This window comes from Oreochromis aureus, linkage group 20 (assembly GCF_013358895.1).
Source record: "Oreochromis aureus strain Israel breed Guangdong linkage group 20, ZZ_aureus, whole genome shotgun sequence".
Taxonomy (NCBI): domain Eukaryota; kingdom Metazoa; phylum Chordata; class Actinopteri; order Cichliformes; family Cichlidae; genus Oreochromis; species Oreochromis aureus.
The window spans coordinates 36,377,613-36,391,512 of NC_052961.1; the positions used below are offsets into that span (position 1 = coordinate 36,377,613).

Genomic DNA, 13,900 nt, shown 5'->3' on the forward strand with positions numbered 1-13,900 from the left:
ATATTGTTGTTATATTTTGTCTGGTATTTCAGACGGTGACATGGCATTACAAGGAACTCTAGGAAGTTTGTCTCTGAGTGACCTGACCCCACATGGTGATCTCTACAGAGAGCGCTTCACTACACAAGGAGGGGAGGCACTGATCTTCAATATTCTTAAGTATGTATCACAACAATGTTTGAAAGACTGTTCCTCTGTGTTAAAGGAATTAGAAGTATCGTGCTGTTTTTAGTCACCAGTGTACTCTGTTCTCCTCAGGTATGGCCAGCCTGACCCTGACCTGGAGCGGGAATGTGACATCAAGGTGTCTTTGCAGATGGCGTCAGTGCATTACGTGCACACACAGCGCTTTCAAGCTGAGGTGGCAGCCTTCATCCAACACTTCACTCAGCTACAGGATGTGCTAGGCCGGCAGCGGGCTGCAGTGGAGGGCCAGCTTGTGAGTGCTGTCTGCTATAGGGCTGCCGTCATGGAATGACAACAGCATGATTTCTTTAAGCTGCAGTTTTTACATTAGCAAACCAAATGTTAGTGAAGTTGGTGTTATTGCCTGTAGCCCCTTGTAAAGTTATGCATATGTTCTCCAGGCTGCATTTCATTTGGTTAGATATAAAGATGTTTTCTTAACCAAGGAAAGACTTCAGTTGTCCTCTGTAGTCTTCAGGCCTTTTAGTGTTCTTAAGAAGGTGCATTCCTTCTTTTGGAGAATAGATCACATTGTCGATTTGACCACTGCTAAAGTGGCACAGTTCACTCTTGGGCACAGCAGGCTTTGTCAGTAACTACACTTTGCATGACTGTTTTTTAATTGGAGGGGCACTCAATAAGCGCAGGTGTTTATTTGTTAATTTTTTAATTAGATTGTGTTCGTCCATTACATTTCATGATAAATCACTGGAGAGATTGTGCTAACCAACTGGGGTCTTTAAATTTGTTACATATTATTCATTCCTTCCTCCCTGTGTCTGTCTAAAGGTACGTGATCAACCTCAAAGGGCATCCAGAGTCCTGCTGGATATTGAAGCTGGGGCCCCAGTTATTCTCATCCCAGAGAGTTCCTGGTCACCAAGGCTCATTGTAGTCAACCTCGGTCAGCTGAGGGTGAAGAACCGCTTCCTTCCAGCAGGGGCTTATGGGACTTTTTCCCTCAGAGACAAGGTAAAGAAACTGACCATGGCACATGCCTTTTTCCCTTCACTGGTGAGTCATGCTTCTGGTTTCATCCATGCATGGAGTGATGCCTGCACCCCATTTCTCTTCCACTCTTTTCTAATTTCACCACATTTATTATTATTTAAATTATACGTAAAAAAAAACAAAACAAGTCACTTCACACACTAATAGTACTATACATTAGTATTGTACTATTATTGTCTGAAATGAATAGAACGTTGCCTGATGTTTAACAAGTGATTATCAAGTGTAGTTCAATTTCTGATTGGCTTTGGTGTTTAACCAGCTATTATGATAATTGTGTGCACGTCATCACTTTTTTTTTTGGAATGATGCTATCTACCTGTGTGTGTGTGTGTGTGTGTGTGTGTGTGTGTGTGTGTGTGTGTGTGTGTGTGTTTGTATGACACTTTGGTCACTGTTACTAAATGTTAGGAATTATTTTAGATATTTAGGTTATTATGATAAAGTATTTTGAAAATTGTATTTGTTTTTCGTGTATATTATTTGATGTCTGGGCCTTTCTAAGCTTTGGGTAAGCTTTTCCACAGTCCCCTCTCATAAATATATATGTGAAGCAGTTTATAGTGTGTTTTGCTTTTAGTTATTTTGACATTTAAAAAAAATATGATTTACTATTTGTGTGTATGTAGAAATCAATTTTTAAAAGTACTTGGTGTTCAACTTTACAGCTGTTTTCTTTTTCTTTTCGTTTTTTTAAAGGAGCATGTCCACAGTGCGGCAGAGAGATGCAGTGATCAGGAGACGCGCAGAGTCTCCACATGCAGTTCGACCTCATGCACAGGTCTGGGCCGGCCTGGGAGGCCACAAACTGTAGACACAGAGAAGGCACCTGAGAAGGATGGCCCTCGCAGTTTAGGTCAGCATCTCTGTAGCTACTGTACAATCCCAAAAAAAACAATGAATGCAAATGCTAATTAGCAAGATGAGTAATTTCTAAGTTCTTAAAGCCCTTGATAAGGAAGCACAGCCATTTCATACATCTCTAGCAGTCCTTGGTCTTTCATAGTGTTTGCAGGCCGTCATTTATGCACAGCTCTCTTAAGGTCCCACCACACCATTTTAATCTTGTTGAGGTCTGGACTTAGGTCTTGGACTGCATAACTTATGGCTGAATATCTCCACTTTCACCTCATCTGTTCAAAGGACATAATAGAAGTCTTATGTTTTGTTCAGCTGGAGCTTTGCAAAGTTTAGCCCTGCTGCTGTCTTCCTTTAAGAGCGAGGAGGCTTTCCTCTAACTCTTCCAAACAGGCCATATTTTCTGTAATTATACTGTTATGAAATGTAACATTTAACATGCCAGTTGAGGCCTGTAGAGAAACAACATTGGACTGATTCCCATCATTCTGGTACAGGATTAATATGTATCAGAATGATGAGAAGTGAAAAGAATTATGAAAGTAAGAGCAGCCAAAGGAAGCCATGTCATCTATTGAAGATGGTGAAGGCAGTGCTATAGCATTTGTCCAAAACACTATGAACCTAGCTGTATGTGGTGTGTCTTTATCCCCATTAGAAAACCACGTGTGCTTGTTGGACTGCATTGCATTGGACCTGCAGGAGATGGATATCTTTGCTGCTGAGCGTTTGCCAAGTCAGCCCTTGGACAGTGGTGGTAAACCTCTTGAATATTCAGACCTGGTCTTTCCTTCCTATTGTGTCCGTCGCACTGGAAACAACCTGCTGAAAGACTGCTGCCGCCTCAAACTTAAAGTGGAGCGCAACCTGGACAAGTAAGCCCTGCTTTTAAATGCTCATAACAGACTTTTTCTTTTCTTTTTTTCTTTAGCAGTGGAAGCACCGTGAAGTGAATTTTGTTGAGATTTGGCACTAAATTAATAAAACTGAATTGAAAATCAGTTTTCAGGGCACATTTTCACTGTCCATCCATTATTTGTGTGGATGCCCTAAAAGGGCTTCCACACTATTGAGTTCCTGTTTCTCTTTATTGTGTGGATGCTTTAAGGCATCCACACTATTGTTTTCCTGTTTCTCTTTATTCTTTATTATTATTCTAGTTGCGTTCCGTACACTTTTTGGCACTTAACTACTTCCACAATTTTTGTGCTATTTTCACCGTTCAAATTTTAAACTATTCTGCTATTTCTGCTAATGTACGCTATATCTTTTGGTATTTTTCACTATTATACTTTTTAAAATATTACACTTTTTTCCTTTAATTTGTCCCATTGAAATGAATGGGAAACTTCCGCAATTCTGCTAAAACTTGCTTGTTTTTGAAACTTAACTACTTCCTCATATTTTCACGTAGAAACTCCATTCAAACTTTAAAATGTTCTCAAATTATTGGGCTATTCAGGAATAAATCAGCTTTTTCAAATCTTTTACCGTTTTATTTTTATCCCTCTTAAAGTTTTGAGTTGCAAAATTGTGATTTTTCAGGAAATACATGCGTTGTTATGGTTGCTATGCACTTGGCTTTCAGTGTGCCACTGTAGGTTTCGCAGTCTTCTCTTCATGTCCGAACAACTTCTTGCTACTTGCTCAATTTTCACTCAACCCACACAAATTATACATCAAAACGTAGGTATTTTTGCTGGCTTTCAGAAAATGTCACCATCATTGTTGTGAGATTTATAGAATTTTGGCAAATCTCCTCAGACCAACACAAAGTCTGAAAACTCTCCATAGAAAGTCAATGGAGAGTTTGTTCAAAATCACCGCTTGATTTCTGTAATGAGAGGCATATTCGAATCGTCATATCTCCTTAACGAAGCGAAGTTAAGACATGAGGCTTGTCCCAGTATATCTTCAGACACTCCTGACGCTCACAATTCAAGAATTTTTTTCTCACCTATTACCGTTCTGAGATGAGTTACACTTGTTTGAGGGTAGGAAATTCGTCCTTCGCTCAGATTTCTTCAGATTTCAAACTCTGGAAACGAACCACTTTTTTTTCTCTCGTCATATCTTTTGATGGATTTCACAGAGACCTGAAAATTTCCATGACTGTTCACCAAAGCCTGCTGTCTCTTACGGTGAAAGAATGATATCGATACTCCAAATAGATTTAGAGTTAGAAAGCGTTGTTTGAGGGCAGGTCAAGGCAGTTTCTGCTTCGCCTCTACTCAGTTATGGTGCATTACAAGTCAAATATCTTTAATAATTCATATTTTAATGATAAATTGTCAACACTTGAAGATTCCCCCATCTCTTCTGAACAAAACGGTGTAAGAATGACCGTTCTAGCCCCTACGGTTAGGAAATTATGGCCATTTGTTTGAGAGGAATCCTCACTATGAGAAATACACTGCAGAAATCCTGTCTCTCTCTGTGCTGCGTGTGTGTAAAAACGGCTGCACCTGTTTTGGTGGGAAAAAGTACACAGCCTCTCTGATTGGTGGATTCAAATTTAGCAGCTCCCAGGCTGCTTGACTGACCTAGAAAGTTGCTCCTCTCTCCCTGTGTGTGTGTGTGTGTGTGTGTGTGTGTGTGTGTGTGTGTGTGAGACAGAGAGAGAGAGAGAGGGAGAGAGAGCCTTTTTATGGGAGCATCTTATTGTATGATTTAAATTCAATATATTTAGACTGGTTGACTGAATTTGATCCTGTGTGTGTCTCTCTGTGCATGTGTGTTTCCATATGTGTCCATATTTGTGATTGTGTGACTGTTATACTTTTTTTTGCTGATTTTTTTTTTCATTTAACAAGTACATTTGAAGGATCCTTAGCATGTTCAGCATTTTTTCAGCTGTCCATTTTGCTTTTCCAATTTTTCTGTTTAAGTTATTACTATTGTGCTGAATCATACTATTTCTGCTATTTTATAAGATTTGTGCTAAATATAGTATTTCTGCCAAATATAGTATTTCTGATTAATTATAGTTTTTCTACCAAATCATAGTACAGTATTTTTGCTTTTTATAGGATTTTTATAGGATATTTATATTGCTCAATATAGTAATTCTGCTTTTTATAGGATTTGTGCTTAATATAGTATTTTTGCTTTTTATAGGATTTGTGCTTAATACAGTATTTCTGCTAAATGTAGTATTTATGCTTAATCATACTATTACTATATATTTCTGCCAGGTCCCCAGGCAGCCAATCCTCTGAGGACTGAGACATTCAAATTTACATATCAGGGCCTGCACGGCTTCCCAGCCAGCCAATCATATCTGAGGTCTGCCCTTTCTTCTCTCGTCATATCTCAGCGACGGATGTACAAAGAGCAATGAAAATCGCAGTCAAAGTACACCAAAGTCCGCTGATTCACCCAGTACAAGAATTATGCTTCTAGTTCACCTAGCTTTTGAGTTACACGACGTTTTGTAACTCCAAAAACCAGCATTCTTCGCCTCTCACCGCGATCTAATTCTGACTGCTCATGACCCTGTTTTCCAATAGCTCACTGTCTTTCCCAGTGGCGCAGCTGGTAATGACACGGGTCTGCAACCCAAAGGTTGTGGGTTCAATTCCACCTTGGTTAACATGTTTTTTTCCCTAAAAATTAATACACTATCACAGACCACTAATTCATATTGATCATTTATTACAATTCTGCAAACTTTTTAGCAGCTTTTCTAATATGGACCTCAGATTCTTGTTAACACTCCATGGCACAAATACTGTTCCCTTTAGGCTCTGTGAATGTGTGTGTGTATCAATATTTCTCCCATTTTAAAGTATTACTCCTCCATAATAGTATTTCTGCTAAATCATAGTATTTTTCCCAAATCATGGTTTTTGTGCCAAATCATAACATTTGTGTTATGTTATAGTATTACTACTAAGTGGAGGAATTTCTGTCATGTTACAGTATATGTGCTGATTACAGTATTTCTGCCAAATATAGTATTTCTGATTAATTATAGTTTTTCTACCAAATCATAGTACAGTATTTCTACTTTTTATAGGATTTGTACTTAATATAGTATTTCTGCTTAATTATAGTATTCCTGCCATTTTATAGTATTTCTGCTAAAACATAGTATTTCTACTAAATACAGTATTTCTGGGTAATCATAGTATTTCTATATATTTCTGCCAGCTCCCCAGGGAGTTAATCCTCTGTGAGGAGTGTAATATTCAAATTTACATATCAGGGCATGCACGACTTCCCAACCAGCCAATCATATCTGAGGCCTGACACATTCAAATTTGCATATTGGGGCATTCATGGCTTCCCAGCCAGCCAATCATATCTGAGGCCTGACACATTCAAATTTGCATATTGGGGCCTTCGTGGCTTCTTAGATAACCAATTATCTATGTCATATATCTATAATATTTCATATTTTTATTTTAAATGGTCAACATTTCAAGATTCTCCCATGTCTTCTGAACAAAAGCGGTCTAAGAATGACCGTTTTAGCCCCTCTGATTAGGAATTTATGGCTGTTTGTTTGAGGGGAGTCCTCACTATGAGAAATACACTGCAAAAATCCTGTCTCTCTCTGTGATGTAAAAGACTGCACTTGGTGCACCAGTTTTGGCGGGAAAAAGCACACAGCCTCTCTGATTGGTGGATTCAAATTGAGAAGCTCACAGCTGTTTGACTGACCTAGAAACATGCTGTTAACAGCGCCTGTTCACTTGCTGCTGCTGCTGCTGCTGCTGCTGTGTGTGTGTGTGTGTGTGTGTGTGTGTGTGTGTGTGTGTGACAGAGAGAGAGAGAAAGCCTTTTTATGGGATCATCTCATTGTAAGATTCAAATTCAATATATTTAGACTAGAGCTGGGCGATAGAATGATAACGATATGTATTGCGAAATAACTTTTTCTCGATAGAAAAATGAAACTATTGCGATAGACCGCAGCTCTCTCTCTTCCTGTCTTAAAAAAAAAAGCACAGCCAATCCAAATTAAGTAGCGCATAGCCGAACCAATCACAGCTGCAGCGTCACGTCACGTGACTTGTTACGTACAGCACAAGTGCCCAGCCGCACATGTGTATTTGTTTGGGAAGCAGCCAGCCGCCGTGCCGGCCGGTTAATGGAGAAAATGAGTTTGCCCGCTAGAGAAAAATCAACCGAGTGCTTGGGTGATCAGGCTACCGAAGAGAACACAGATGACGGTTCCAATGCCGGAGAGATTGTCGAAAGGAAGGGCCAGAGAAGTTCCGTAGACTGAAAGCGCTAATTCGTCATCGAAAACAACCAGGAGAATCCCTGCGAAGCAACAACAGTCAATTGAGTCAGCTTTCTCCAGCGTCTTACCATATTACAAAAAAGCTAAGAGACATAGCGACATAACGAATGCCATAGCCTACTGTCTTGCTAAAGACATGCTACCAATAAACACGGTCGAAAATGAAGGATTCAAGCAGCTAATTGAGGTAATAGCTAAGCTATACAACAAGGAGAGATTGAGAATTTCCTTTTAGTTCTCAGTTTATTTGATATTGACAAAAGTTAGTCAATTTTGTCTGTTCTTCTGTAAAACAAACTAAGATTTATTTTTAGAATTAATATTTTGTTTCTAAGTGGAATTGACAATTTAGTAGTCTGTTTTGTTTGTTCTATTTTGAAACTTAAATGCTTTAGCGGCTACCTTATGTGTAGTTTGCAATATTTGCCTTTATTTATCTGAAACTGAAGTCTCATGTTCTTTAAGTACATCTGCCCTGTTGAACTTATTATGGGAAATAAATATTTAAATCAAAACAAGCTGCTGATTATTTCACATTTTACTTGTGAGCAACGGCACATTTAAATCTTACAAATATAGTTATTTGGCTTATATCGTGATATATATCGTTATCGCCTGAAATGAAAAAAACATATCGTGATATGAAAAAATCTTATATCGCCCAGCTCTAATTTAGACTGGTTGACTGAATTGGATCTTGTGTGTGTGTCTCTCTGTGCATGTGTGTTTCCATATGTGTCCATATTTGTGATTGTGTGGCTGTTATAATTTTTTTTTGCCGATTTTTTTCATTTAACAATTATATTTGAGGGACCCTTAGCATGTTCAGCATTTTTTCAGCTGTCCATTTTGCTTTTCCAATTTTTCTATTTAAGTTATTACTATTTTGCTAAATCATACTATTTCTGCTATTTTATAAGATTTGTGCTAAATATAGTATTTCTGTCAAATTACAGCATTTCTACTATGTTGTACTGTTTCTCTAAATCATAGTATTTCTGTAATGTTTAAGAATGTTTGGCTAAATATATTCTTTCTGTTATCTTATACTATTTCTCCTAAATTCTTGTATTTTTGAGAAGTTATCGTGTTTCTGGTACGTTACAATATTTCTGCTAAGTTCTGCTATGCTATTGTATTTCTGCCAAGTATTATGTTTCCTCTAAGATATTGCAGTTCTGCTAAGTTACTACATTTTAGCAAAGTTCCTTTGTTTCTGCAAAGTTTTTACAATTTCTGCAACTTTTCAGCTTTTTCAGCTAGTTTTAGCAGACAGCTTCAGCTTTAAAGCATCCACACAGCATTTTCGCAGGAAATGCAAATTTTTCTAGTTGTGTGGATGCTTTAAGGCATCCACACTATTGAGTTCCTGTTTCTCTTTATTCTTTATTCTTCAAGTTGCTTCCGTACGTTTTTTGCACCTTAACTACTTCCACAATTTTTGTCCGATTTTCACTGTTCAAGTTTTAAACTATTCTGCTATTTCTGCTAATTCCGGCTATGACTTTTGGTATTTATTACTATTATACTTTTTAAAATATTAAGCTTTTTATGCAATTTTTTGTCCCATTGAAATGAATGGAAAACTTCCAAAATTCTGCTAAAACTTGCTTGTTTTTGAAACTTAACTACTTCCTCATACTTTCACGTAGAAACTCCATTCAAACTTTAAAATGTTCACAAATTATTGAGCTATTCATATATGATTCAGCTTTTTCATATCTGTTACCGTTTTCATCTTATCCCTCTTTAAGTTTTGAGTTTCATCTTTGTGATTTTTCAGAAAATACATGCGTTGTTATGGTTGCTATGCACTTGGCTTTCAGTGTGCCACTGTAAGTTTCGCAGTCTTCTCTTCATGTCCGAACAACTTCTTGCTACTTGCTCAATTTTCACTCAACCCACACAAATTATACATCAAAACATAGGTATTTTTGCTGGCTTTCAGAAAATGTCACTATCATTGTTGTGGGATTTATAGAATTTTGGCAAATCTCCTCAGACAAACACAAAGTCTGAAAACTCTCCATAGAAAGTCAATGGAGAGTTTGTTCAAAATCACCGCTTGATTTCTGTAACGAGAGGCATATTCGAATCGTCATATCTCCTTAACGAAGCAAAGTCAAGACATGAGGCTTGTGCCAATATATCTTCAGACACTCCTGACGCTCACAATTCAAGAATTTTTTTCTCACCTATTACCGTTCTGAGATGAGTTACACTTGTTTGAGAGTAGGAAATTCGTCCTTCGCTCAGATTTCTTCAGATTTCAAACTCTGGAAATGAACCACTTTTTTCTCTCGTCATATGTTTTTGATGGATTTCCAGAGAGACCTGAAAATTTCCATGACTGTTCACCAAAGCCTGCTGTCTCTTACGGTGAAAGAATCATATCAATACTCGAAATAGATTTAGAGTTAGAAAGCGTTGTTTGAGGGCAAGTCAAGGCAGTTTCTGCTTCGTCTCTACTCAGTTATGGTGCATTACAAGTCAAATATCTTCAATAATTCATATTTTAATGATAAATTGTCATCACTTTAAGATTCCCCCATCTCTTCTGAACAAAACGGTGTAAGAATGACCGTTCTAGCCCCTACGGTTAGGAAATTATGGTCATTTGTTTGAGGGGAATCCTCACTATGAGAAATCGACTGCAGAAATCCTTTCTCTCTCTGTGCTGCGTGTGTGTAAAAACAGGTGCACCTTTTTTGGCGGGAAAAAGTACACAGTCTCTCTGATTGGTGGATTCAAATTTAGCAACTCCAGGCTTTTTGACCCACGTAGAAACATACAGGAAACATTGTATGTACAGCCCCTGTTTGTTCACTTTCTGCTGCTGGTGTGTGTGTGTGTGTGTGTGTGTGTGTGTGTGTGTGTGTGTGTGTGAGAGAGAGAGCCTTTTGATGGGAGCATCTTATTGTATGATTTAAATTCAATATATATTTAGACTGGTTGACTGAATTTGATCCTGTGTGTGTCTCTCTGTGCATGTGTGTTTCCATATGTGTCTATATTTGTGATTGTGTGACTGTTATATTTTTTTTTTCCTGATTTCTTTGATTGAACAAGTATATTTAAGGGACCCTTGGCATGTACATCATTTTTTCAGCTGTCCAGTTTGCTTTTCCAATTTTTCTATTTAAGTTATTACTATTGTGCTAAATCATAGCATTTCTGTTGCTTCTTAGTACTTCTCCTAAATCATACTATTTCTGCTATTTTATAAGATTTGTGCTAAATATAGTATTTCTGCTAAAACATAGTATTTCTACCAAATATAGTATTTCTGATTAATTATAGTTATTCTACAAAATCATAGTACAGTATTTTTCCTTTTTATGGGATTTGTGCTTAATATAGTATTTCTGCTTAATTATAGTATTTCTGCCATTTTATAGTATTTGTGCTAAAACATAGTATTTCTACTAAATGTAGTATTTCTGGATAATCATAGTATTTCTATATATTTCTGCCAGGTCCCCAGGGAGTCAATCCTCTGTGAGGACTGTAATATTCAAATTTACATATCAGGGCCTGCACGGCTTCCCAACCAGCCAATCATATATGAGGTCTGGGACATTCAAATTTACATATCCGGGCCTGGACGGCTTCCCAGCCAGCCAATCATATCTGAGGGCTGAGACATTCAAATTTGCATATTGGGGCCTTCATGGCTTCTAAGCCAAACAATCATCCATGTCATATATTTCTAAAAATTCATATTTTTATTTTAAATAGACAACACTTGAAGATTCCCCCATCTCTTCTGAACAAAACAGTATAAGAATGACCGCTCTAGCCCCTACGGTTAGGAAATTATGGCCATTTGTTTGAGGGGAATCCTCAATATGAGAAATAGACAGCAAAAACCGGTCTCTCTCTCTGTTCCTGTGTGTGTGTAAGGGTGTACCTGTTTGGGGGGGAAAAACACACAGCCTCTCTTATTGGTGGATTCAAATTTAGCAGCTCCAGGCTTTTTGACCCACCTAGAAACATACAGGAAACACTGTATGTACAGCCCCTGTTTGTTCACTTGCTGCTGCTGCTGCTGTGTGTGTGTGTGTGTGTGTGTGTGTGTGTGTGTGTGTGTGTGTGTGTGTGTGTGTGTGTGTTTAGTGAGAGACAGAGAACCCTACCCTTTTTTGGCAGCAGTGGCGGAGCGCGGGGGTGGCTTACTGGGCTTAAGCCCGGGTAGTTTTGTCAGAAGCCCGGGGTCTTTTGGAGTGTAATTTTGTCATAGTTAGATGCCTGGCTGACAACTGTATAAAACAAAAAACTACACACAATATTTGAAGCACATAGTGCACATTGTGGGAATTTACGACTGTGTGTAAATCCCCCCTAATATTGGTATGATCTGAGCTCAGGCACTAAGCGACTGAGCGAGGGGGCAGGGCAGCTGCTGCCTGCAAGTGCGCTGAGAGAAACGGAGCCAGGCAGACAGAGGAGAGCTTAAGTTCGACCAGGTACCAAAGCAAATCATTCGTACTGTACAAATAATGTGAATATGACGGTTTATCATGAAAGATTGATATCAAACTGATCACTTGACCCATATTACGTTACTTGCTCTTCAAGTGAATCAACAAATGGCGAAATGAAAAGCCGAACAACAACAATGCTGTTTCTTTAGAGAGTCTTAGCTTACATGTGTGTTTATTTCATATTTTCAGTTGGTACCCTTCATGGCTAAATAAATCGGTTTCAGTAATGTACAGATACACAAGAATGGACATAAGGAGCTTCTTTCAAAGAAAAAACTGTGGTAGATGTTATTTAATATATTATGCTTTGTATGTTGTTCAGTATATTTCTATGCAAAACAAGAGGAATTTCAATACACAGCAGTTTATTCACAGTTTAAAGCAGATATTTACATACACATATGGAAAACACAAGAACATTTTTTTTACTGTATAACATCAATTTAGAGTAAATTTGTTTTGTTTTGAACAAATAAATATTGAAATATCTTTTGAATTAGTTAAATGTCAGAATAAAGACAGACAGAGCTGTCTATTTTTTTATCACTTTCTTTAAATTTAGGAGTACATATACACTAAGTTTATTGTTAATTAATAAGAAAACTCCAGACGATTCCATTCTGAGCTTAAGAAGCTTCTGATAGGTTAGTAGAGTTCATGTGAGTAAATTGGTGGCACATCTGTGGATGCATATAAAGCAAAACACAGAGCCTGTTTCTTTGACATGGGAAAATCAAGAGATATCAACCAAAACACCAGGAAAAGAATCGTGGAGCTCTATAAGTGTGGCTCAATTTTGAATACAATTTGGTGCCATTTACAATTAAGAAATACAGATAGTTTCTCTCTTTACTCTTAAAGTTAACAAATATGTTTTTATATTTATCAATCTAAAAGAAAATAAACATTTAGTCTGATTTGATGTTACAATTAAAAAAGTGTTTGTGTTTTGATCTGAAGAGTATGTAAATATCTGGTTTCAACTGTATATTTGATGATTGTCAGCACAAAGAGGGAGAGAGAGGAACAGAGCAGAGATGGAACAAGAGCAGGTGAGACAGACATGTTGGTCAAATCGTTGTTTACCAAAAACATCACCGTACTCATGTATCTCGTACCTTGTGTTTCTTTTTAGTTTTGTTATTTTTCAATTTCAATTTTTTATTAAGTTATGCAGGCTTGTTTGCACAACAAGGCTAAATAATTATATAAACTTTTCTAAATACTGTACTTTGGTAGAATTAAAAAATAAGTGTAGTGCAGATCTATGATGATTTTTAGTGCTACTATCATCTAGTTCTGATTCTAGTTCTGTCTTGGTTAAGTCCTAAGTAGTCCTGATTTTGAACTGTTGTAGTCCTGTTTTAATTCCGGATCATTTCTGATTTCTGGGTCTGCTTGACCCCCCCCCCCCCGAATCCCACATGCATACTACCCTTTAGGGCTAAGCCCCGGGTGTTTCAAATGTCTGCCTCCGCCTCTGTTTGGCAGCATCTCATTGTAGGATTTAACTTGAATATAGTTACACCAGTTGACTGGATTAGATCTTGTGTGTGTGTGTGTCCCTCTGTGCATTTGTGTTTCAATATGTGTCCATATTTGTAATTCTGTAAGTTATTACTATTCTGCTAAATTATAGTATTTCTGCTACTTTTCGGTATTTGTGCTAAATACAGTATTTCTGCTAAATCATACTATTTCTACTATTTTATAGGATTTGTGGTAAATATAGTATTTCTGCGTAATTATAGTATTTCTACCAAATCATAGTATTACTGCTAAAACATAGTATTTCTGACAAATCTTGATAGTTCTGCTATGTTATTATACTTGTAATTAAGTATAGTATTTGTGCCAAAGCATAGTATTTCTGCCAAATCTTAGTATTATTGCTAAATCAAAGTATTTGAGCAAAATCATAGTATTTGAGCATATTCATTCTATTTGTGCCACAGCATAGTATTTTGCTGAATCACAGCATTTCTGCTATGTTTAGGTATTTTTGGTTAAATAAAGTATCTCTCTAATCTTGTACCATGTTTGCTAAATTCCTGTATTTCTGAGAAGTTATCACGTTTCTGCTAAGTTACAATATTTCTGCTAAGTTCTA

At 37.3% G+C, this 13,900-nt stretch overlaps 1 protein-coding gene across 3 annotated transcripts in view; it reads left to right on the top strand.

Moving 5' to 3' along the window:
- vps13d (vacuolar protein sorting 13 homolog D) overlaps positions 1 to 13,900 on the top strand; it is a 113,555-nt gene that overhangs the window by 43,772 nt on the left and 55,883 nt on the right. For all 3 annotated transcript variants that reach the window (XM_039605015.1, XM_031755611.2, XM_039605016.1), the window contains exons 23-27: positions 33 to 159; positions 259 to 439; positions 976 to 1,158; positions 1,897 to 2,053; positions 2,714 to 2,930. In XM_039605015.1, the coding sequence (XP_039460949.1) occupies positions 33 to 159; positions 259 to 439; positions 976 to 1,158; positions 1,897 to 2,053; positions 2,714 to 2,930 (865 nt within the window). The remainder of the gene's footprint in view (positions 1 to 32; positions 160 to 258; positions 440 to 975; positions 1,159 to 1,896; positions 2,054 to 2,713; positions 2,931 to 13,900) is intronic.